The 25,407-nt window shown below is 37.0% G+C and overlaps 1 protein-coding gene across 18 annotated transcripts in view; it reads left to right on the top strand.

Moving 5' to 3' along the window:
- CDC42BPA (CDC42 binding protein kinase alpha) overlaps positions 1-25,407 on the top strand; it is a 296,769-nt gene that overhangs the window by 113,078 nt on the left and 158,284 nt on the right. For all 18 annotated transcript variants that reach the window (XR_003514893.1, XM_027564637.1, XM_027564634.1 and 15 more), the window contains exon 5: positions 13,980-14,128. Coding sequence is in view for 17 of the 18 variants with exons in the window: in XM_027564637.1 (XP_027420438.1) it covers positions 13,980-14,128 (149 nt within the window). In the remaining variant the exon portion in view is untranslated. The remainder of the gene's footprint in view (positions 1-13,979; positions 14,129-25,407) is intronic.

Genomic DNA, 25,407 nt, shown 5'->3' with positions numbered 1-25,407 from the left:
TATATTTTAAAATAGTTGAAAGGAAATCAAAAGAAGAGTTTTGCGACTTGTGAGTCTTTTAAAGTTCGCATTTCACTGTCTGTAGTTTTATTGACATAGCCATACTGTTGATTTGCACACTACCTATGGCTGCTTTTGTGCCTCAGTGGCAAAGTTGACTAGTTGTGATGGAGACTGGCACTGTATGTGTTACTCAGTGCTTTGCACTGCTGTGCTCAGCAGACTATAAATTGCAGTGACATTTCAAGTGCTGTATATATGTGTGTGTGTATATATATATGTATGTATTATATATCTCGCTATACCATGGCATTTTTTATTTAAATTAATAGCACATATGCCTCATGTCAAAATAAGGTAGATTTTTCAAATATCATGCTCTTAAGGCACAGTAGATTGTGGATTATTTTATTAATAAATTACAGCATGGTGTTTAGTACACCACTGTGCTTCACTTGTACTAATAGAATACAGTAAATGTCTACACTGCTAAACTGAGCACTCATCACAACATTCATAACTCACAGGAAAGCAGCAGTCAGAAAAGCTAGAAAATGTAACCTAATATCTTACCATAGCAGAATCTCTTCACAAAATAAAAAATGAAAGTGAGGCTGCAGCTATAGTACCTGAGTGTCTCATTTATTAACCAAGCAAGGAAAGCCATTGACCAATATTGAGTTAATGAAATCATATATGATTGCAGCAGCCAAAGAAATGTGTCCATGGAAAATAAACTTGTCTAAGACTTAAGGAGAACAGTTACTCAAAGAATTGAGGACATTGGAAGGAGCATCAATGGTGGATTATAAAAGCAGAGAGATATAATCATTTCTTATCACATTGAGAGGTTTTCTTTGACTCTTGAGTGGAAAGATGTTGCTGATTCTGCTCAGTCCTTGTTATTTGAGGAATCAGTGTTTGAGTTTGAAATATCTGAGGAATTAGCCTCTCTGAACAGTTTTTGTGGAATCATTATTGTCATATTATTAGGTTGGCACAAACGTAATTGCAGTTTTGGACCATGAATTTTAAATCATTATAACTAGGCTCAAATATATCTTCATTAATCAAAATAGGAACCATTACAATCAACACATTTTTGCCAACAAGAAATAAGTTTATTCCTGTAGTGTAAAAATCCATGCTTTGGGATTTAATGAACTCTTGGAAAGTATTTTCCACATTCTGCTGGTTGTGGAAGCATTTTCCCTGCAGTGAGTTGTCTAGATACTTGAAGAAGTGGTAGTCGGTTGGCAAGAGGGCAGGTGAATATGGCATATGAGGCAAAACTTCGTAGCCTAATTCCTTCAACTTGGGAAGCATTGATTGTGCAATCGGGCATTAGCATGGAGAACTGGGCCCTTTCTGTTGACCAGTGCTAGCTGCCGGCATTGCAGTTTTCGATGCATCTCATCGATTTGCTGAGCCTGCTTCTCAGATGTAATGATTTTGCTGGGATTCGGAAAGGTGTAGTAGATCAGACTTGGAACAGACCACCAAACAGTCACCATGTCCTTTTATTTGGTGCAAATTTGGCTTTGGGAAGTGCTTTGGAGGAACTTCTCGGTCCAGCCGTTGAGCTGGTCGTCACCAATTGTCGTATAAAATCCACTTTTTGTCACACATCACAATTCGATCAAGAAATAGTTCACTGTTGAGTAAAACAAAAGATGATGACACTTCAAAGCGATGATTTTTTTGATTTTTCAGTCAGCTCATAAGGCACCCACTTATTGAGCCTTTTCAACTTTCCAATTTGCTTCAAATGCCAAATGACTGTAGAATGGCATTGAACACTGAATGCCAGTATTGAATTCTTGGACAACTTCTCGTGTAGTTGTAAGAGGATCAGCTTCTGTAATGGGTTTTGTAATGGACGTTGTAAACTTTCAATGTATGGCCACTGTGCTCCTCATCTTCAAGGCTCTTGTCTCCTTTGCAAAATTTCTTGAACCACCACTGTACATTCTTTAGCAGTTCCTGGACCAAATGCATTGTTGATGTTGTGAGTTGTCTCTGCTGCTTTATGAGCCATTTTGAACTGAAGAAAATTGCTTGAATTTACTTTTTGGTCTAACATCATTTCCCTAGTCTAAAATAAATATAAAGTAAACAGCAAGTAATAAGTCAGTAGCAAAAAAAAAAAAAATAAAGCGAGAAATGTGCATTAAAATGATACATAACATAACCACATTTATTTAAGAATATATTCCAGTATCAAAGTCAGATTTCAACAATGCACAAACTGCAGTTACTTTTGCACCAACCTAGTATTTTCAAAGAAGTTGAGAAAATATTGTTTTGATACAACCTGAATTGTAATCTGCTAAAATGTGTTACAATGGAGTGTGGTAAAACAGGAAAAGGCTTATTTGGACAGATTTACAAATTATGTGAAAATAATAGGTACTTGAAGCCTGTGGATGTTCATTTTTGTGTTAATCAGCAGGCAACTTGCTGCAAGTATTTGAATCTATTATGTATTGAACCAGTAGTATCAAAGTTGTGTTTCATTCAGTTTTTTGGAAACAACTATTATCATTTCTGTGGGTTTTTTTTTTTTTTGTCAAATCAAAAGCCAAACATTCTTGGTATGCCATACACCCATTCACTGATTTTGCAATGGTAATGTTTTATTACAGTATTTTGAACAAAGGGCTGGCTGAAATATTTCTGAACCCCAAACCCCCCTTCAACCATTATTGTAAAGTATTGAATAGGCTTGGAAATTAGCTTTTCCTGTAGACTTGATATGTTTTCAAAATAAATTTAATATAAGATTACAAGGCAAAACAACACTTATATGAAAAACTATGCTGTGGTGAAGTCATTTTGACAGCTAATGTTTGAGTTACAAGAAATGTCAAGTTGCTGTATCTACTTCCCATATTGTCAAAAGTGAAAAGGAGAGAGATCTCCATTTCCATATAGATTTGCAGCAGATAGATATTTTGAGGTCAAACTACAGTTCTAACATCAGTTCTTGGCGCTTGATGCGAGTGCAAAGGAGATGCTCATAGTTCAAAATTCGTTTAACGGGGCAATGAAGAACTTCCATTTAACTTTGACTTAGAAGTGGTTAATCTGCAGTAATGACATGCTTAAACCCAAGTATCAGGAGAAAAATTCAATCGCGTTCTATAAATGCCTTACAGCTGAGGAATATGCTCAATCAAAACTATATACTCATGAACTGACACCAGTACCTTTTCTTGTGAATAGATAGTTTCACAGATGGGATGTGTAGAATCTCATCGTAGATCAGCATTTACAGATTTACATTTGCAGTAGATTTTTGATGACTTGAGGCTTCCCTATTAGTTGAGCTGGTGAAGAATCTGCCTGCAATTCAGGAGACCCCGGTACAATTCCTGGGTCGGTAAGATCCCCTAGAGAAGGGAACAGCTACCCACTCCTGTATTTTGGCCTGGAGAATTCCATGGCCTGTATAGTCCATGGGGTCGCAAAGAGTTGAAATTGACTCAGAGACTTTTGGCACCCCACTCCAGTACTCTTGCCTGGAAAATCCCACGGATGGAGGAGCCTGGAAGGCTGCAGTCCATGGGGTCGCTGAGGGTCGGACACAACTGAGCGACTTCATTTTCACTTTTCACTTTCACGCATTGGAGAAGGAATGGCAACCCACTCCAGTGTTCTTGCCTGGAGAATCCCAGGGACGGGGGAGCCTGTTGGGCTGCCGTCTGTGGGGTCGCACAGAGTCGGACATGACTGAGGTGACTTAGCAGCAGCAGCAACAGAGACTTTCACTTCAACTTTCTTTTGATGATAGGGATCACTAACTTTGAGCCCCAGTTAAACAAACTTTTATATTCTCCTCTGCTTACAAAAGGATTACATTTTCTCATTAGTAGTCTGTATTACCAAAATTGTACTAATTATCATTATATTTTGAATTTTGCTAATGAAATATGTGGAAATTTTTTGTTATTATATATGTACCTATATGTTATTTTGATTTTGCCTCTTGCCTGCCAAGCCTAAACCCTATTTACTATGTAGTCCTTTACAAGAAAACTTGGCCAACACCTTTTGCAGATAACAGTGAATACAAGGAGCGAATGAGAATCAATAAATAGTGCTTGTGAAAAGAGAAAACAGATGTGCCTAGAGAAGATGGAGATAGGACACCTGAAGTAGAAAACTTGTGGGCATGATCCAAGCAAGAAAGAGAATCATAACACTGCACCATGAAAGCTAAAGCAAGAAGAGTTGGTAGAGGAAACCATTAACAGTGTAGTCTTGTTGTTATTGTTCATTCATGTCCAACTCTTTGCGATACCGCAGACTGTAGCACACCAGGCTTCCCTATCCTTCACCATCTCCCGGAGCTTGCTCACATCCATCGAGTCGGTGATGCCATCTGACCATCTTATCCTCTGCTGTCCCCTTCTACTCCTTCCTTCAATCTTTCCCAGCATCAGGGTCTTTTCTAATGAGTTGGCCCTTTGCATCAGGTGGCCAAAATATCAGAGCTTCAGCTTCAGCATCAGTCCTTCCAATGAATATTCAGGATTGATTTCCTTTAGGATTGACTGATTTGATCTCCTTGTAGTCCAAGGTGCTAAATAAAAAAGAGATGACTGGAAATACTGTGCCCACCCAAATCCTGTGTTTCAGCCTCAGTGGAATACCCTCCATTCTTGAACATCCTCTGTACTCTTCTATACTCTTCTTCATTTTTATTTTCCATAATACCTTTCATACTATGTCACTCCTCTTCCTCTTCCTGCCACTAGTCCTGTTGAAGTCTAGCCAGTACTTTAAAACTGTGCTCAAATTCTGTGTCTTAAATTCAGAATTCACAATTTGAATTAATCTTTCCTATTTCATTTTACCTTTACATTTTTAGTACTGCTATTATATGATTAACGTGTGTGTGTGTGTGTGTGTGTGTGTGTATGTATCTTTGATTTTTTTGGTACAACTTAAAAATTTTTTTGAATAAATGACATGAACCCTGTTATCTTTAGCTAAAATATAATCAGAGATTAGTGAAACTTAATAGTTGTGGGGTTTATCTGATATCAGGACAGGTCAAGGTGTTCAAGCAGGGTCATTACTTGTCCTTATACTCCATACATGCTTCCAGAGTATAGTAGTGTTTTTCAAACTTCAAATTGTGACCCATTAGTGAGTTAGAAGGCATGGCACCCCACTCCAGTACTCTTGCCTGGAAAATCCCATGGATGGAGGAGCCTGGTAGGCTGGGCCCATGGGGTCACGAAGAGTCGGACACGACTGAGCGACTTCACTTTCACTTTGCACTTTCATGATTGGAGAAGGAAATGGCAACCCACTCCAGTGTTCTTGCCTGGAGAATCTCAGGGATGGGGGAGCCTGGTGAGCTGCTGTCTATGGGGTTGCACAGAGTCGGACACGACTGAAGTGACTTAGCAGTGAGTTATAAAACCAATTTAGTAGGTTACAACCAGCACTTAAAAAATTAAATAGAATAGAAAATGATAGAGTTTGAGTAATAGGAATAAATATTATTTCATAACATTTATTTCTTTTATAATGATTACTGAATGTTCATATAAACCATATTTTTTATTGTGACTTATAGTCTATTGCCTAAAAGTCATGACATAGAGCTTTGCACATTTTAGTTGCTCAGTTGTTAAATTGAATGGAATATTTGACTTGAATTTACCATACTTACATGAAATTTTAGGGATGAATGTATCATTTCAAATATAATCTGCGTAGATAAGCAAATTTAAAAGTAAGTCAAACATGTGCCAAGTATTTGCTTAGCAAAATTGTAACAGTTTATCATAGCTTTGCAAAAATTTTAAGATAAGGACTATAGACCACTATGACAGTGTATTCTACTGTGGATAGATATAACACTGTATATTTATGGTTTGCTTAAAATCTATATTTTGCTATAAATATAGAGATATATAGAATGGAAATAAAGTGTTCAAATACCAAATTTTATATAGCAAAATTTTACCTAATTTTCAATTTAAAAAGCCTGATTTATAGCTCAGAGATTCTCTGTCCTCTGAGTTATTGAGTCTTTGCTTTTTGTATTTGACACCAAGATTAATACTTCTTTTTCAGAGACATTTTTAAGAAACTGTGTGTATAGCCAGTCATTAATTATATTAGAATTAAAGTTTCACAATAACTGAGGAGGACTGAAATGCTCTAGAACTCAGATCTCCTGTAAAGTGTCAATTTTTCCTTACAGAAACCTTCATGGTATGAGTCAGAAGTCCTAAATTATCTTAGTTATTATCAAAGATTTTCTTTTGAATATTTATAAAATATAAGAAAATAAAATCATTTAAAAATATTGACAAGCCTAACTGTAGATACCCAAAAGGAAATTTTATTATACATAGTTATTTTCCAGAATAACTTTTAACCCTAGTAGCCCTAAACCAGTCAAACAAGTAATAGAATTTTCAGAGCTATACAGTTCAAGAAAGCTGTGATAAATATTCAGTAACTTGACTTTCATTTGTAATAAGTTCAGATTCACTATAGTCAGTTTATGAAACAATAATCATAGCATATGTGCATTTTATTTACTAGGAAGAAGTTGAATAATTTAATGAATGATATTAAGATGTGATTAGAACATTTTTTTCCTTAAGAAAAACTCACTAAAGCCAAGCCTACTTGGTAGCATGTATATGGACACATAAACTTACTCACTTAGACATCATTTAGAATATTACAAATCAACAAAATTTTCTTCTTCATATTTGTTATCCACTCTTTCCTATTTAGTTATTTTTGTTGTTGTTTGAGGAAAAAACAAAAAGATATTTAAAGCAAAAGTTTTACTTTTTGAATCAGCATTTGTAAACTGATTAGTGGGTGAAAGATATTTATTGAATTGTATTTAGTCATATGAACTTCAAATTCTTACAAGAATCCAGTTTGTACTGAAGATAGGAATAGTTAGAAAGGTATTTTTGTAAAGAGTGAAAAAACAAAAAGCTAGAAGGGATAAATAAAAGTGGGGCTCTAAGGACTGACTATTAATCTCTTCATGTTAGAACAAGATAACTAAAGGAGTTTGGTGTTTTCCCTAAGACAACGTCTAAAGCGTATCTGTTCTGTGAAATGTTTTTTCCTTTGTACTATTTATTTATTGTATGTTTTCACATGGCTTATCGTATGCCTTCATAGCATTCTTTTATTGTATGTTTTCACATACTTTAGCATTCTTTCCTTGGAATGTTGTTCCTTAAAAAGCAAAACTTTTAATTAAGGATTTTTTAGAAATTCAGAATTGGAAATTTTCTGATGTGTATATTCACATCTAGAGACCTGTTTATTTTGGAGGGATACAAGATTTCTGAAGACTCGGCCTGTATCCTTAATTTCTTTTTTTGTTATCTTGGTGCTTAGTACCTGCTGTTTATGTCATGGATATTGGCAGCTTTTTTTACTGAACGCTGAGTCTCTCTAATTTGAGTAAGATGGAAATTGATCAGAGGATCAAGAACCCTGAGTTCTGACTTTCCTACTCTTGAATGTATGTTTGGGCAAATAATTTATCTTCATTCTCTTTTATTACATAGCCATAAAATAGGAATAAACAGTCATATCCCTATCTCCAGTACAGGATATTATATAAATTATGATTACTGTACTTTCATTCTATAACTCCTACTTCTGGGGAAAATGAAAGCCATTGGCTACTCCAGCATGAACTTTAACTTTCTATGCTCTGACCTCAGCATCTTCCTTTCATCTCTCCCCTGTATAGAAATTTATCCACATTTGGACCTCTTCTTTTCTCTCAATGTGAATGAGGTATATCTTTATATTTAGGGTTATTCTTATTGTCCTTTGCCTTTGACTCCATCACCTTTGGCCTTTAGCAGAACTTGGCTCCAATGGTTGACCTCAGTTTGACTAGATTTTTTTTCCCTTCTATACAGTGATCTCTGTACAGTGATCTCTATACGTTAAAAAGTTAATAGTCTCACCCTCTTAAGGTAACTGATGTTAACTTTATTGTATCCTTTCATTTTTTATGCTTTGTAGAATTGTATGTTTGTGTGTATATGCTATTTTCTTCCTTTTTATAAAAATGGAATTACAAAGTATATATTATACAGCAGCTTGCTGTTGTCACTTAAAATATCTCATGGGCATATATGTTTAATTTTCTCTTGGGCAACAGTATAATATTTCACAGAATTAATATATTCAATGGATCCAATTACCAGTTTTGATGTTGATCTCTATTCATATTTTCATATTTGCTCCAGTTATCAACAGTGCTGTGCAGTAAGCATACTTGCCCATAAGCCTTACACACTGGAGCTTTAATTTTAATTGACTATATTTGAAGGCGGGAGGAGAAGGGGACAACAGAGGATGAGATGGTCAGATGGCATCACTGACTCAATGGACATGAATTTGAGTAAACTCTGGGAGTTGGTGATGGACAGGAAGGCCTGGTGTGCTGCAGTCCATGGGGTCGCAAAGAGTCAGACACGACTGAGCGACTGAAGTGAACTGATATTCCTAAGAGTGGAAATGCTAGATCGAGGGGTATGCATCTTTTAAAATTCAATAAATACTGTGAAATTACTTTCCCAAATAGTTGTAGTCACTCATCTTTCAAAAAATCAATGTTTTTTAACTCACGTTCTCTAAAACAGCAGTGATCTTTTTGTTAGTCGCATTGATGAAAGATATCTCATTGTTGCTTTGGTTTTGATTATGTATTAATTGGCTAATTGTGTTTCCTCTTAAGTGAGTTACCTGTTAATAGCCTCAGCCTAGTTTTGCTGGATTCCTTCCCCTCTTCTTGACAATTGGTAGGACCTCTCTATGTTAGGATTATCATCTCCTCAGCATGCCATCTGAATGTTGCCTCTCAGTCTCTGATTTTCTTAAACTTGTTTAAAGACATTGTTGCCATATTGAGTATTTTAAAGGTAGTCAGCCTGTAAGAAGTAGATACTTGTCCTACTGGATATTAAATGTTACTGATTAGTTGATGAGAACAGTATGGTACTGATACAGAAATAGACAACTATAGCAGAATAGAGTGCCCAAGAGCAGACCCAAGTGTATGTAGCATCTTAAAATATGATGAAGGGGAATTTCAATTAAGTTGGAGGAAAGAATGGAGTATTTAACTACTTGTTTTAAATAATTGACTCTCTGCATATGAGAAAGTACTCTTCACACCTTGTACAAAAAATCAATAAATTTCAGACGAATAAGTGAACCAGATTAAAAACAGATTCTTTTCCTTTCCTCTTCCTACAGCAGTACCCTCTGCTTATCTCTGTCAGAGATTTATATTACATTAAAAATGCCCATTTATTTGTATTTTTTCTTCATTAGATTGTAAATACCACGAAGGCAAGAACTGTGTCTTGTTAATTGTATCTCCCTTGCATACATGCAATGTTAGCACCTAGTACATTATTTTTATATATATATAAATATGGAATCAGTGAATGATTTCATTTGTCCCTCTCTTGTTCTGTATTCTTTTTTCCACTCCCAAGAAAATTATCTACAGAATAAATGTATTATAGAAAGCTGTTCACTTTGGCCATAAACTTGCAGTAGTGATATAATCAAGAGAGGCCCGGAGCCTGGATTAGGATAGTTGGTAGGGTTAGAAGTAGATGGACTTCACAGATTTAGTAGGAAATAGACTCAACAATGGAGAAGGCAATGGCACCCCACTCCAGTACTCTTGCCTGGAAAATCCTATGGACAGAGGGGCCTGGTAGGCTGCAGTCCATGGGGTCACGAAGAGTCAGACACGACTGAGCGACTTCACTTTCACTTTCCTGCATTGGAGAAGGAAATGGCAACCCACTCCAGTGTTCTTGCCTGGAGAATCCCAGGGACGGTGGAGCCTGGTGAGCTGCTGTCTCTGGGGTCGCACAGAGTTGGACATGATTGAAGCGACTTAGCGGCAGCAGCAGCAGCAGACTCAACAAAACCCTGATGATTTAGTTGAATGTTTTAGTGAATAGTAAAGGAGAAAGCATAAAAGAATGACTTAGAGACAGTCACCGGGATATGTTGTAGAGGAAAAGGGCCTTTTTTTCCTACGTGAGAGTATTACTTGTCTGCCTTTTTGGATGCGTTTTGTCTGCCTAACAATAAAACTCTGTTGCAAGTATAGTTCATTTTCTTTTCTCTTGCCAGTCTCCTTGTGTGTTTTCTGCTTCTTCCTTTCCCCAGTGGCTAAATACTCTACCTCTGAGGACAAGGTGGGGGGAAATGTGAATAGTCAGAGGCAGAACACTCTTAGCAGGCAGGATAGGAGAGCAAGGAACACTTAAGTACTTACGTTTTATTCTGTCTCAAGGATGGTTGTATACTGTAGAAGAGATACATGATGCACACTGAAAGATTGGAAGGGAAGGAGTTCATGGAGTTTGGGGTTTGTTAAGAGAAGCACAAAGCATATGAGGATGAAAGTAGAAATAGTTGCTGACTCTCAGAGCCTAAGTTTTAAATGGTGATGATGGATGGGGAAAATGATAGGATGATTATTTTTTAGCTGTTTATTGATAGATGGTATACTCAGACTTTAGGATTCTGGTATGGCAAGGATAGAGTACACTTTCAAGAGAGAAGAGCTTTTGATGTAAAAGCCTTTGATCTATTCATACTCTGTGTGCTACCAAAAAGAAATCCTGATTGGTACCTAGTAAATGTTTATTGGAGAGTAAGTTATGTTTTATGACTTTCTATGTATAAATATTAGATTTTAAAGATACGTTTTTTTATTTGAAAAGTTTCTATGTTTGCTACTATATTCAGAGTACTTCTTTTTAAAGTTAGAGCTGTGGATTTCTTCTCCATATCCATCGCCAATTTTAGCAACATGTTTAGGTTAACAAAATTTTACTACATTAAATTAGTCTGGACAGAGGAGCCTGTCGGGCTACAGTCCACGGGGTTGCAAAGAGTCGGATATGACTGAGCAACTTTACGCACGCACACACACACACACACACACACACGCAACCTTCTTGACAGTCTGTTAAGCATTAGACTTAGTAAATACAGCAAGTAAACCGTAGACCATAATTTGAAATATATTGTTTTCCTGATTTTCAGGGATTAACAAAATGAAATGTTTTTTTTTTAATTTAACAAAATTGCCCATGCTTATAATTTTAATGTATAGTAATAAGAATGTGAATTTTCTCAAGACTTTTAAATCTTAATGTCAGCTTGGTAATAAACTTGAAATAGTAACTCTCTTCTATAATAAAATCACCTTAAAGACATTATAACTGGCATTTAAATATATTTTGTTTACTAACCTTCTTGTAAATGCTGTACTCTGGAGAAAGTATCATTATTGTAGTTATATAGATAAGAAGGTAAAGTGCCAAAGGAATTAATTTTTCAAAAGCTACTTATAACCCACAGTTAGAATTTGAATACAGGTCTTTCTGAGTACAAAACCTTCTTTCTTTCCACTATGTTTAGCTTTCGCTCACTAACTATGTTATGTTAGTGTTATGTTATGTTAGTATAACATAAACTATGTAACATAACAATATACTCATGTGTATGTAATACATATCCAGGAAATAACGAAGAAGTCTAGAAAATAGCGAAAAGTTAGGACAGACATAGTCTCTAATCTAACAGCCCAGGTTGCATTTAGTTGTGTACTCCTTGTTTTATCTTTTTGGTGTACACACGCTGTAACGGGACACTATTGTTTTTATTTACATTATTGCACACTACTTCACTTCTGACATTAGATGTGTGGATTTTCCACACGTCAAGTAATTCTCCCACACTAGCTGGGTGTCCTCTAATTGAACTCAATTCTGATACTGTCCACCGAGAGAAGGCATCAGTCCTTCAAGATGTCCCCACTATATACTCCCCAAAGCAAAGTCCATGTTGTTACTGGTGCTTCTGACCTCCTGGCTGTAGATGAGAGATTTTTCTACCACCCTTTCCTCAAATTCAGTTTCTTTGCTAAAGCAGCTCACAGAACTCAGGAATAGCCCAATGAAAGAGATGTGAAGGGTAGGCACAGAGCTTCATGCCCACTCCCAGGCTGTACCACTCTCCCAGCACCTCCACTTGTTCGTCAGCCTAGGTGCTCTGTAAAACCCCAGGCTGAGTTTTTATGAAGGCCTCACAACTTAAGCATGATTGCTTAGATTGATTAAATAATTGGCCATTGATTTTTTTTTTAAATTGAAGCATAGTTGATTTACAATGCTGTGTTAGTTGCTGGTGTATAGCAGTGTGATTCAGGTATGCACATACATACACATGCATATAATACATATTCTTTTTCATATTCTTTTCCATAATGTTTTATTATAGAAGATTGAATATAGTTCCCTGTGCTATGGAGCAGGACCTTATTGTTTATTTTATATACAACAGTTTATATGTGCTATTCCCAAACTCCTAATTTATCCCTCTCCCACCTCCTTTCCCCTTTGGTAACCATACCTACATTTGTTTTCTATGTATGTGAGTGAGTCTGTTTCTGTTTTGAAAATAAGTTCATTTGTGTTACATTTTGGATTCCACAGAAAAGCGATACCATATGGTGTTTGTCTCTCTCTGTCTGACTGACTTCACTTAATATGATAATCTCTACATCCATCTACGTTACTGCAAGTGTTACTATTTCATGCTTTTAAGGATTGAGTAGTATTCCATTATGTATATATACCACATCTTCTTTATCCTTTCATCTGTCAGTGGACATTCAGGTTGCTTCCACAGTCATAAATAGTACTGCTATGAACATTGAGGGTGTATGAATCTTTTTGAATTATCATTACCTCCAGATATATGACCAGGAGTGGGATTGCTGGATCATATGGATGTTGATGATTTATTCAACTTCCAGTTCCTTTCCCTGGAGGTCACGAGTGAGGGTTCTGGGGGTGAGGGTGTGAGACTGAAAGTTCTGATAGTCTACTCTTGGTTGGTGCCCCAGGCAACTAGCCCCCATCCTTAGGTTTCCTAGAGGTTTTCCAAAAGTCACCTTATAAACTCTAGTGTAGCTGAAAGGAACTTGTCATAAATAACAAAAGACACCTTTATCTTGTCATTTGGGAAATTGCAATGTTTTTTTTTTCAACTTATGTATTTTAATTGGAGGCTAATTACTTTACAATATTGTAGTGGTTTTTGCCATACATTGACATGAATCAGCCATGGGTTTACATGTGTTCCTCATCCTGAACCCCCCTCCCACCTCCCTCCCCAACCCATCCCTCTGAGTCATCCCAGTGCACCAGCCCTGAGCACCCTATCTCATGCATCGAACCTGGACTGACGATCTGTTTCACATATGATAATATACATGTTTCAATGTTATTCTCTCAGATCATCCCACCCTTGCCCTATCCCACAGAGTTCAAAAGACTTCTATACATCTGTGTCTGTTTTGCTGTCTCTCATATAGGGTTATCATTACCATCTTTCTAAATTCCAATGGTTTTAAGAAATTCTCTGCTCTATTCCAAAAATATATATATTTCTTATTATAAATCACAATATTACATACCCATCAGAGTTTGTATCTAAAATTAGTTCTCCTCTGTTTATGTATACCTAAGAAAAGTCTTTACTGGTTCAAGATGAAATAAGGAAAATATAGTGATGATGAAGATGAATTTATTCAACATAAATGACTATCTTATATGAAATGTTGGTAAAACTGTGGTCTGTTGTTGTAGGTTGACGATAATGATGTTATTTTTCACTTTTAAAGACAACATCAAAGCAATGATAATCCCATGTTTTCCCCTGTACCAGTTGTTAGAAGATTTATTTACTACTTTATGAAATTTTTAAGACTTATTGTGAGTGCTCCTGGTCATCTTACATAGCTTCTTGTTAACTAACAAGAAAAGTATTTGATCTGGTGCTGTTTGACCTTGCTGTACATTAAGTACATTGATTTTTCACTCATATTTATTGAGTACATTTTATATTTTCATTCCTAGTACCTGGTTATGGATTATTATGTTGGTGGGGATTTGCTTACTCTACTCAGCAAATTTGAAGATAGATTGCCTGAAGACATGGCTCGATTTTACTTGGCTGAGATGGTGATAGCAATTGATTCAGTTCATCAGCTGCATTATGTACACAGGTGAGTAAAATGCAGTGAAGGAGTGGATTATATAAATGTCAGAAGAGATGTTTTTGTAAGAAAGTGATCATTTTGATGGCCATGGGATGATTTCTTCTTTGTAAACTGACAGGTGTAATGATTTAGTTTAAAAATTTCCACAAATGTGTTATTTGGTATATAGTTTCAGATGGAATGAAAAGAAAAAGGCCATTTACAAAATGACTTTTATATAGGCCTGCTTTTATGCCTGTTTTCAAATGTTAAAAATCTCTATTTAAACATCTCATAATTTATGTGTAATAAAAAATGTTAAAACTTATTGGATGGTTTAAAAGGCAGCCTCACATTTTAAAAGGAAAGAAAGTAGGAAATCCTCCCAGAGTTATTGGTGAATTAATCATTCAGATGAGAAAATCTTTAGTGTTGTACAAAATGTGGGAGAGCAGAGACACTAAGGAGAAGCAGGCAAAGGGATCCTGGCGTGTTAGAAAGAGCAACCATTTTCTAAGACAGTGGTTTGAAAACTTCAGGATATGCATCAGAGTCATATGGAGGGCTGTTAAAACTCCAGAGTTTCTGATTTGGTAGGTTGGATGGGGCTGGAGAATTGGCATCTCTAGACCAGCAGCAGGATCAGTAGCATCACCTGAGAATGTGTTAGTTACTTAGTTTTAGTCGCTAAGTTGTGTCCGACTCTTGGAACCCCATAAGTCGGACACGATTAGTGACTAAACTAACTAACTAACTAACTAACACCTTCTCAGGTGATGCTACTGATACTGCTGCTGGTCTAGTGACTTCACTTTGGATAATTTATGCCAAGAGAGCAATGGGTGTTTCTTTTGAGTTGCAAGTGATAAGTGTAATCTCTGTGAAGAACAGGAATGGGGGAAGAAAAAAATTTTTCTGCCTCAGTGTTTATTTTGATGTGGGTATCTTATGTTGTGGATATCTTATGATGATTGATTTAATTAGTAATGTTTTGGGACATCATTAAAATAATATTTTTGGTTAAAAATTTTTGTATTTTTCAGATCTCAATTTTACTTTTCCTATTTGCATGCTTTTCTCTGTTGATATCTGATAATCACAAATTTTACTGAAAACTAAAACATGCACACATTAAAAATTGTAAAGTACAGTGCAGTTTTTAAGATGGTACTGTGGTCTCCAGAGTGAATTATAGTATAAGAACTCCGAAGTGCTTTTTTGTTGCTTAAGCAGTGATCCAAGATTGTAGCTGAGGACTGTCATTTAAAAATACTTTAAGATATCATTTCATCAAACATTTAAAGGATAGTCCTAGACTTACGGAGTTTAGAGACACTTTACTTGGCTCACATCTAAATTCTCAACAAGGAATAATCATTTCTGAAAATAATACATCCAGATACAGAGATAGTAAATATAAGGTATTTCTGTTACCCTCCTTTCTGCCAGGTTGTGATAGATATTCTTAACTGATCATAGGACCCTTTCCCACCGACTATATATGCAGTCTTATAATTATTCTCAACACAGTATTCTGGGTATCAACTATGTTTCTGATATTGACATCTGGATTGAAATCCATTTCAACCCTCAGTGCTGCTTGAGTACCAGGCTGGGTTTAGAAAAGGCAGGAAAACCAGAGTTCACATTGCCAACATTCGATGGATCAGAGAGAAAGCAAGAGAATTCCAGAAAAACATCTACTTCTGTTTCATTGACCATTCTAAAGCTTTTGACTATGTGGATCACAACAAACAGTGGAAAAATTTTAAAGAGGTGTTAATACACACCACATTACCTGTCTCCTGAGAAACCTATATACAGGTCAAGAAGCAAGAGTTAGAATCAGACCTAGAACAACAGACTGGTTCCAAATTGGGAAAGGAGTACGTCAAGGCTGTATATTTTCACCCTGCTTATTTAACTTCTGTACAGAGTACATCATGCAAAATCCTGGGCTGGATGAGTCGCAAGCTGGAATCAAGATTGCCAGGAGAAATACCAATAACCTCAGATATGCAGATGACACCACTCTTATGGCAGAAAACAAAGAACTAAAGAGCCTCTGATGAGGGTGAAAGAGGAGAGTTTAAAAGATGGCTTAAAACTCAGCATTCAAAAAACTAAGATCATGGCATCCAGTTCCATCACTTCCTGGCAAATAGAAGGGGAAAAAGTGGAAGGAGTGACATTTTTTTTTTCTTGGGCTTCAAAATCACCACAGACGGTGACTGCAACCATGAAATTAAAAGACCCTTTCTCCTTGGAAGGAAAACTATGTCCAACCTAAACAGCATATTAAAAACAGAGACATCACTTTGCTGACAAAGGTCCATATAGTCAGAAGCTATGGTTTTTCCAGTAGTCATTTACAGATTTGAGAGTTGGACCACAAAGAAGGCCAAGCACTGAAAAATTGATGTTTTCGTACTGTGGTTCTGGAGAGGACTCTTGAGAGTTCCTTGGATAACAAGGAGATCAAACCAGTCAATGCTAAAGGAAATCAGTGCTAAATATTCATTGGAAGGACTGGAGCTGAAGCTCCAGTACTTTGGCCACCTGATGTGAATAGTGGACTCACTGGAAAGACTCTGATGCTGGTAAAAATTGAAGGCAAAAGGAATAGGGGACGGCAGAGGCTGGGTTGGTTAGATAGCATCACTGATTCCACGGACATGAATTTGAGCAAATTCTGAGAGATAGTGAAGGACAGGGGAGCCTGGCATGCTGCAGTCCATTGGGTCACAAAAAGTCAGATATGACTTAGCTACTGTACAATAACAACTTAATGTTAAATGAATCCTATTCATTCAATTATTGGACAACTCCAATGTTACAGAATTTTACTTTATGGTAAGCTGAATTTCTTTTTCTCCTAATCATTGGTCCTAGTTTTGCCTTCAGAGTCAAATATAATCATCTAATTTATCTTATAGTCATTATGCTTTCTGAAGTCATCTCTTCTTTAGGTTAAATATCTAAATGTTTATAGTGTCTCTGTTATCAAAATTTACATATTCTCTTTCCCACTGTCTGACACATGTACACATACACACATGTACTCTCTCTTTCTCTTATCAACCTATGACCACTTCCATCCCTCTTCTTTCTCCCTTCTTGTCTTTCTTTTTGCTTGGCAGTGAACATGTTCAGGTGCATCATTGCACTTCTTAAAATGTTATTCCCATTTTCTTGATAGACTGTTTCAGCAAGTAGTTTACTGAGGAAATATTTGTTGAGTCCTCTTTTACAAATAGCATTGTGCTATTTATACGTGAAATTTTAATAAGTATAGCATACAGTTCTGACACTGAAGACAAGCTTCTTGTCCGTTTGGGGGCACGAAATATAAGATAAATAAAATTTAGTGAAGATTTTTTTAAAAGATAAAACCAAGCTTATTTTAAAGTGCATATGGAAAGGCCACAGAACTAAAATAGCTAAAATGGTTTTGAAAAAGGAGAATGAAGTAGGAAGAATCATTGTAGCTGATATTAAGACATACTATATTGCTGTCTTAAGCAAGACTCTCGTAATGGTGGAGGAATAAGCACATAGATCAGTAGATAGAAGAGAGAACCCAATCATAGACTGACACAAATCACTCCCAACTAATTTGGCAGAAATCGTAGTATGAAGTAAAGGAAGACACATTTGAGATGAATGAATCTCTTCAGTGAAATAGATAATATAAAAGAACTGTTGTTGTGTATTCGTTTAATCATATCCAGCTCTTTTGTGACCTCATGGACTGTAGCACACAAGGTTCCTCTGTCCCTGGTGATGTCCAGGCAAGAATAGTGGAGTGGGTTGCCATTTCCTTCTCCAGTGGGCCTTCCCAGATCAGAGACCAAACCTGTGTCTCCTGTATCAGCAGTCAGATTCTTTACCATTGAACCACCAGGAAAGCCCAAAGGAACTATGTGTGTGTGTGTGTATGTATATGTGTGTGTGTGTATATATATATATATGTAAATGAGCTAATATAAACGGTACATGTAATGAATGATCACTTTGTAATTTGTTGTATGCTGTGTTAAAGTATAGGATAATGTACTGATCAAATGCTTTACTTTTATATTTGCCTTATGGCAACGCACTCCACTGTGCTTGCCTGGAGAATTCCATGGACAGAGGAGCCTGGTAGGCTGTAGTCTATAGGGGTCGCAAAGAGTCGAACATGATTGGAAGTAACCAATACTTTTTCTCCATAGTTTTTAAGCTTCTGGAGGTAAAGACTATGATGTTTTCCTTTATTGTTTTGGATAGATATATTTTATTATGTATCTCTGGAGGTTTCCTTCCTCTAGACAGGGAACCTTGTGTTTGTTTCAAAGTCTTCTTACTGGTTGTGGGTTAGTTGGTTTTTGCAATATAGCATTCCCATTGTCAAATCATATTTTAGAAACAGTTGCTATTGCATCTAGTATTTAGACTATACGTAAACTTAAAAAATAGTTAAATCAGTCATTGTGGAATGTCCACTGGATTGTATTTCCTCATAGTGTAGTAATTTATCTAGGTGATTATTCATTCCTTTTCTTTCTCCTATCATTCCACAATGGATTTCGGTAGATTAAAGTGCATGCAATAAAACAATGGCAGAATATTTGTATGAGTAAAGAATCATGAGATAGAACTTATAATTAAAAATGAAGAACCTAAATCAGGAAAAGATAACTAATGAGCAGAAGTTGTTGTTATGTTTTCATGTTTTTCATGCTTGCCTATACTTGTTTTACTTGGTATATAGCTTATTCATGTAAAAATGCTCACATTTCGGATCAGACAAGAATCCGAAGGGCTCATGCACACCAACTTTTTGTTGGATAGACTCTGTCTCTGAAGTCAAATTAGATTGGTTTTGTGGAACATAATGGAATGTGTGTGCTTTCCTGTGTTTGTCTTAAATATTAAGTATTGGCTTCAACAAATCCTAGGGTGGAAAGTATTTTTTGAAGTACTCCGGCCTTACTGTGGTCCAAAAATAAAACAAAAGGCAAAAAACAATTCACTTATTTTTCATGGATTTCTTCATCACTTCTTTTTCCTCATGGAATTTATTCAGTATTCAAGATTTATGACTATAGTTTTTATAAACCTCACCTACTTAATGTTAATACTGTTTTATGTAAATGGTTAACTCTAGGGTAAAGTATACTGATACATTATAAGAAATGGATCAAACCTATTTTTATAGAATTTGTTGAGGGAAATAACACAGAATTCAGTTTCAGAAAAATTTTTTCATCCCTTATCCCATAAGATTTTATGAAGGATAGGTATGTACAGGCCTCCACCAGGGCTTCAGGCAGATTTCCTCTCTTTTCAGCATGGATATATAGTATGATTTGTCAGTTATTTTCTTGGTATATGTAAAATTATTATACTTTTAAAATGAAATAGAAATACTTTGAAGCCCAAGGCTAATAAAAAAACTCCCTTCAGTCTCCTACAGGTCTGAGTCTCATTTGAAAACTAGAATTTTTGATACTACTAATGAAGGAGTTATTTGTGTAATACCTTAAAATTACTAAAGAATAGATAGTTTTACAGTTAGAAATTGTCAGACTAGAGTTGTAGGTGAAGTTGGGATGTCAGCCATTATAGAGATCATTTTACTTAAAGATAGTCATTGTATTACAGTGCATTTAGTATTTCAGTAACTGCAAGGAATCTGGGCCAACTTCACAATTTAAAGGGACCAGTCTCAAAAGACCACCCTTATTTCTGGCACCAATTACAGCTTGGGGGGTTCCCAAAACCACTTTCAATTTTAATAATTTTTAAGAGAGATTCAGAAAACTCACTGAAAGCTCTTCTACTTAAAGTTCCAGTTTAATACATGGAAAGGGTATAGAGTGAAATCAGCTGGGAGAAAGAAGTGCACAGGGCAACTCTCAGGAGAAGTACCAAACCCAGGGCTTCTGTCCTCTTCTCCTTGTGAAGTTAGGATCGCATTATTTCCCTGGTGTCCATGTGACAGTACACGTGGAGTACTGCCAATTACAGAAACTCACCTGAGCGTTTGGTTTCCAGAGTTTTGGGGGATTGCTCAATCACATATTGCCTATACGACTGACCTTTCGTCTCCAGCCCTCTCCTGCAGTTGAGATGATACTTTCCAGTCCCTTTCAAAGATAAAAGTGATACTACATGGACCAAACAAATTACATCATCATGAATTACATTGTTAATCTGTTTGGTGGCCCAAGGCCCCAGACAAAGATGCCATATTGGGTATGATGTTCCAAGGACCTAGAGGTCACCTACCAGTAGCTGCAGCAAAAGCCAGACATCTCTTTGGGTGAGATTAGTTCTTCACTGCACAGGTGACTTCCTGGCCTTTAGCCAAGTCTCTTTTACAACAAAATGGTCATATTTGGGGGGGTGGTGCTTAGATTTAGTGTAACATTTATATAATGAACAGAGCAATAATTCCAGTGTGAGTATGTCTGTCATTTGGAGGAGCTCAGTAGGGATAAATTCAAAGAAACCAGTAATTCATCTAATAAGGCCATATTAGATGGCCTTCATATTTTTGTACAATTATGTTAATTGTTTTCCCCCTTTGATCTGTTATTTGTACCATATGATGAACTTGTGCAGAACTGTTTAGCATAGAATCTAGTTGAGGGTTAGCAAAATTGAGTTCTTTCTCTGGCTGATCATTTTATTATATCCTGAGGAGGCTTTAACTAAATCTCCCGATACACTTATTTATTAATATCAGTATTATCAAAAGACTTACGTAATGTGATTCAATCTTGCCAGCAAGGCCAGTGTTAACACCATATGGTGAGTCAGAAGATTCTGGCGTGTTACCAGGGTCCCACTGAGTTAGCAACCATATAGTCCATCATCATGTCATATGACTAAATTGTCTCCCAGAACAATGGCACTCAGGCTTGCAGAATTCCGTTTGACGATGCCAGGTGCCAAAAGCAGGAAGTTGTTTCAGCAACATATGGCTTCACCCCTTGTGGTATCTGGTGCAATTGAGCTAAGAGACAATACCATCTCTTGCTCTAAGTCTCTCACAGAGCATCAATATACTATTGGATTTCCCTTATTACATAATCCACTTATTTATACTTTTATCCTTAGCTATTACTTTTCCTTCTCTCCATTTGTCACTTATTCTTGCCCAAACTTTTGGTCCTTTGGGAAAAACGTTAGGTTTGACCCTGTGCTGGTCCAGATTGACAACAGCAGTACTAGCAGGTGCCTCCATACCAATGCACTGATGCAGTATAGGGTTGCATAAATACAGAAATACCTATCTGAATGACCAAGCAACCCAACAGTATTCCCTGCCAGCCTCCGTTTTACCAGATGGGAAGATGGCATGGCTCACCCTACCAAGTCCTTGGGAATACTGACGTTAAGGTTTAAAGGCTAGAATTTCTTCTTAGGAATTATCCTTGCTTTTGGCACCTACAGTTGCAGCCCTGGTGCTGAGACTCTGCATCTGGTAGGAAGGTGAGATGAGGAGGGAAGAATTATACAGTCATACCATCATCTGGAGGTTTGTGACACTGTACAGGAGACAGTGATCAAGAACATCCCCAAGAAAAAGAAATGTAAAAAGGCAAAATGGTTGTCTGAGGAGGCCTTACAAATAGTTGAGAAAAGAAGACAAGCTAAAGGCAAAGGGGAAAATAAAAGATATACCAGTTGAATGTAGAGTTCCAAGGAAAGCAAGGAGAGATAAGAAAGCCTTTCTCCGTGATCAGTGCAGAGAAATAAAGGAAAATAATAGAATGGGAAAGACTAGAGATCTCTTCAAGAAAATTATAGACACCAAGGGAACATTTCATGCAAAGATGGGCTCAATAAAAGAAATGGTATGGACCTAACAGAAGTAGAAGATATTAAGAAGAGGTGGCAAGAATACACAGAAGAACTATACAACAAAGATCTTCGTGACCCACATAACCACGATGCTGTGATCACTCACCTAGAGCTAGACATCCTGGAATGCGAAGTTAAGAGGATCTTAGGAAGCATTACTACAAAGCTAGCGGAGGTGATAGAATTCCATTTGAGCCATTTCAAATCCTGAAAGATGATGCTGTGAAAGTGCTGCACTCAATATGCCAGCAAATTTGAGAAACTCAGCGGTGGCCAAAGGACTGGAAAAGGTCAGTTTTCATTCCAATCTCAAAGAAAGGGAACGCCAAAGAATGTTAAAACTACTGTACAATTGCATTCATCTCACACACTAGCAAAGTAATGCTTAAAATTCTCCAAGCCGGGCTTCAACCGTATGTGAACCGTGAACTTCCAGATGTTGAAACTGGATTTAGAAAACGCAGAGGACCCAGAGATCAAGTGGGTTTTGGCTCAGTTGGTCTCACTTCTGCTTCATGGTATCTGAAACCAACACAGAGTTCTGATAGGTGTTAAGTGAACTTTGTGGAACATCATGAAATATTGATATATCTTACTCCATTATATGAGGTAGGAACCATTATGTTATCAACAAATATGACATTCATTGGATCATCAAAAAGACAAGAGAGTTCCAGAAAAACATCTGTTTCTGCTTTATTGACTGCGCCAAAGCCTTTGACTGTGTGGATCACAACAAACTGTGGAAAATTCTGAAAGAGATAGGAATACCAGACCACCTGACCTGACTCTTGAGAAATCTGTATGCAGGTCAAGAATCAACAGTTAGAATTGGACGTGGAACAACAGACTGGTTCCAAATCAGGAAAGGAGAACATCAAGGCTGTATATCATCACCCTGCGTATTTAACTTATATGCAGAGTACATCATGCAAAGTGCTGGACTGGATGAAGCACAAGCTGGAATCAAGATTGCTGGGAGAAATATCAATAACCTCAGATATGCAGATGACAACACCCTTATGGCAGAAAGCGAAGAAGAACTAAAGAGCCTCTTGATGAAAGTGAAAGAGGAGAGTGAAAAAGTTGGCTTAAAATTCAACATTCAGAAAACGAAGATCATGGCATCCGGTCCCATCACTTCATGGCAAATAGATGGGGAAACAATGGAAACAGTGAGAGACTTCATTGTCTTGGGCTCCAAAATCACTGCAAATGGTGACTGGAGCGATGAAGTTAAAAGATGCTTGCTCCTTGGAAGAAAAGCTATGATCAACCTAGACAGCGTATTAAAAAGCAGAGACATTACTTTGTCAACAAAGGTCCGTCTAGTCAAGGCTATGATTTTCCCAGTGGTCATGTATGGATGTGAGAGTTGGACTATAAAGAAAGCTGAGTGCCGAAGAATTGCTGCTTTTGAACTGTGGTGTTGGAGAAAACTCTTGAGAGTCCCTTGGACTGCAAGGAGATCCAACCAGTCCATCTTAAAGGAAATCAGACCTGAATATTCACTGGAAGGACTGATGCTGAAGCTGAGACTCCAGTACTCTGGCCACCTGATGCGAAGAGCTGACTCACTGGAAAAGACCCTGATGCTGGGAAAGATTGAGGGCAGGAGGAGAAGGGGACAACAGAGGATGAGATGGTTGGATGGCATCACTGACTCAATGGACATGGGTTTGGGTGGATTCCGGGAGTTGGTAATGGACAGGGAGGCCTGGCGTGCTGTGGTTCATGGGGTCGCAAAGAATCTGACACGACTGAGTGACTGAACTGAACTGAACCATCCTCCTCCTTCACATCCTCTTCCTCTAAGAAAGTGAAGTATCACAGATTTACTTGTTATATATTACTGGTGAAATAGTTTTCTTTTTATCACTAAGAAGGCTTTTGTTTTGCCTTGAAACTAATTTTGTATTGTAAAATACAAGTATACCAGGCTTTGGTAGGCATATCCCTCTGAATTTTTGCATCTTGTTTTTATGCTTTTCATTTTGAGCCTCTCTTTAGTATATGGCAGTTAGTTGTTCTACTTGCTGATCCAGGAAAAAAAATCTGTGATGGTCATTAGTGATTATTTTTGTGCTTTAATTACTTGTTTCAAGAAATGTGTTGATTTTTACAATATGATTTTGGATTTATCAAAAGCAGTCAAGTGAGTAAGTGTAAGTTTTGAAACGGATTCTGAAGACAGAAGTGCCTAGATAACATAACAGTGTATAAATACATTTTAAAGTAATTTCATATTGTTTTAGTAGTACCATCTGAGAATTATTTGAAGAAACTTCAGCCAGAAGAATGCAAAATATGGCTAGCCATTTTCTTGCAAGTTGGTGGCTGATTTCATTGTAAAATAGAACATGCTGGGTTTTGGCTCAGTTGGTCTCACTTCTGCTTTGTGGTATCTGAAACCAGTACAGAGTTCTGATAGGTGTTAAGTGAACTTTGTGGAACATCATGAAATATTGATATATCTTACTCCATTATATAAAGTAGGAACCATTATGTTATCAACAAATATGACTATTGTGTGTATATAAAAAGTACAATATCATCATATACTTATTAAAAAGAAAAGTCTGTCAAACTATTTGATTACTCATTAGCATCTAATGTAAATAATTATATGGTATTTTAAAATAGATAAATTTTCCCATTACCTTGCTGTTTTCCCGCTATTTCTCATTATTTAATTTTAGCAGTAGAAATACTTTGGTTAATCTTAGATATATATTCAGTAACCCTAACACCAAGCACAATCTGTGGTACATAGTGATTATTCAGTTGTTAGCTGATTAAGGGATTAATAAAAACTGTAGAAGAAAATTCATTAGGTAAATGTTAGGGCTTTCCTGCAGCTCAGCTGGTAAAGAATCTGCCTGCAATGCAGGAGATCCTGGCTCGATTCCTGGGTCAGGAATATCCCCTGGAGAAGGAATAGGCTATTCACTCCAGTATTCCTGGGCTTCCCTGATGATTCAGACAGTGAAGAATACCCCTGCATTGCAGGAGACCTGGGTTCCATCCCTGGGTTGGGAAGATCCCCTGGAGAAGGGAAAGGCTACCCACTCCAGTGTTCCTGCCTGGAGAATCCCATGAACAGAGGAGCCTGGCAGGCTACATACAGTCCACAGGATTGCAGAGAGTGGCACGACTGAGCCACTTTCACTTTTAAGCATAAATAAGCCTTTATTCATAGTGCTAGGGCATGAGACGCTTTCAAGGAATATACTGCTTGTTATGGAATGAGGATGTGTTCCCTCCACCCCCAGTTCATATGATGAAGCTCTTAGTCCCCAGTATGTCTTTAGGAAGTAATTAGGTTAGATGATGTCATTAAGATAGGGTCCTCATGATGGGATTAGTGAAAGAAGGTAGCAGAGTGTGCTCCCCTCTCCCCCAGGCTGTGAGCACACCAAGGAAAGGCCGTGTGAGGACACAGCTGGAGGGCA

Source organism: Bos indicus x Bos taurus, chromosome 16 (assembly GCF_003369695.1).
Source record: "Bos indicus x Bos taurus breed Angus x Brahman F1 hybrid chromosome 16, Bos_hybrid_MaternalHap_v2.0, whole genome shotgun sequence".
Taxonomy (NCBI): domain Eukaryota; kingdom Metazoa; phylum Chordata; class Mammalia; order Artiodactyla; family Bovidae; genus Bos; species Bos indicus x Bos taurus.
This window is presented reverse-complemented; position numbering and strand designations above follow the sequence as displayed.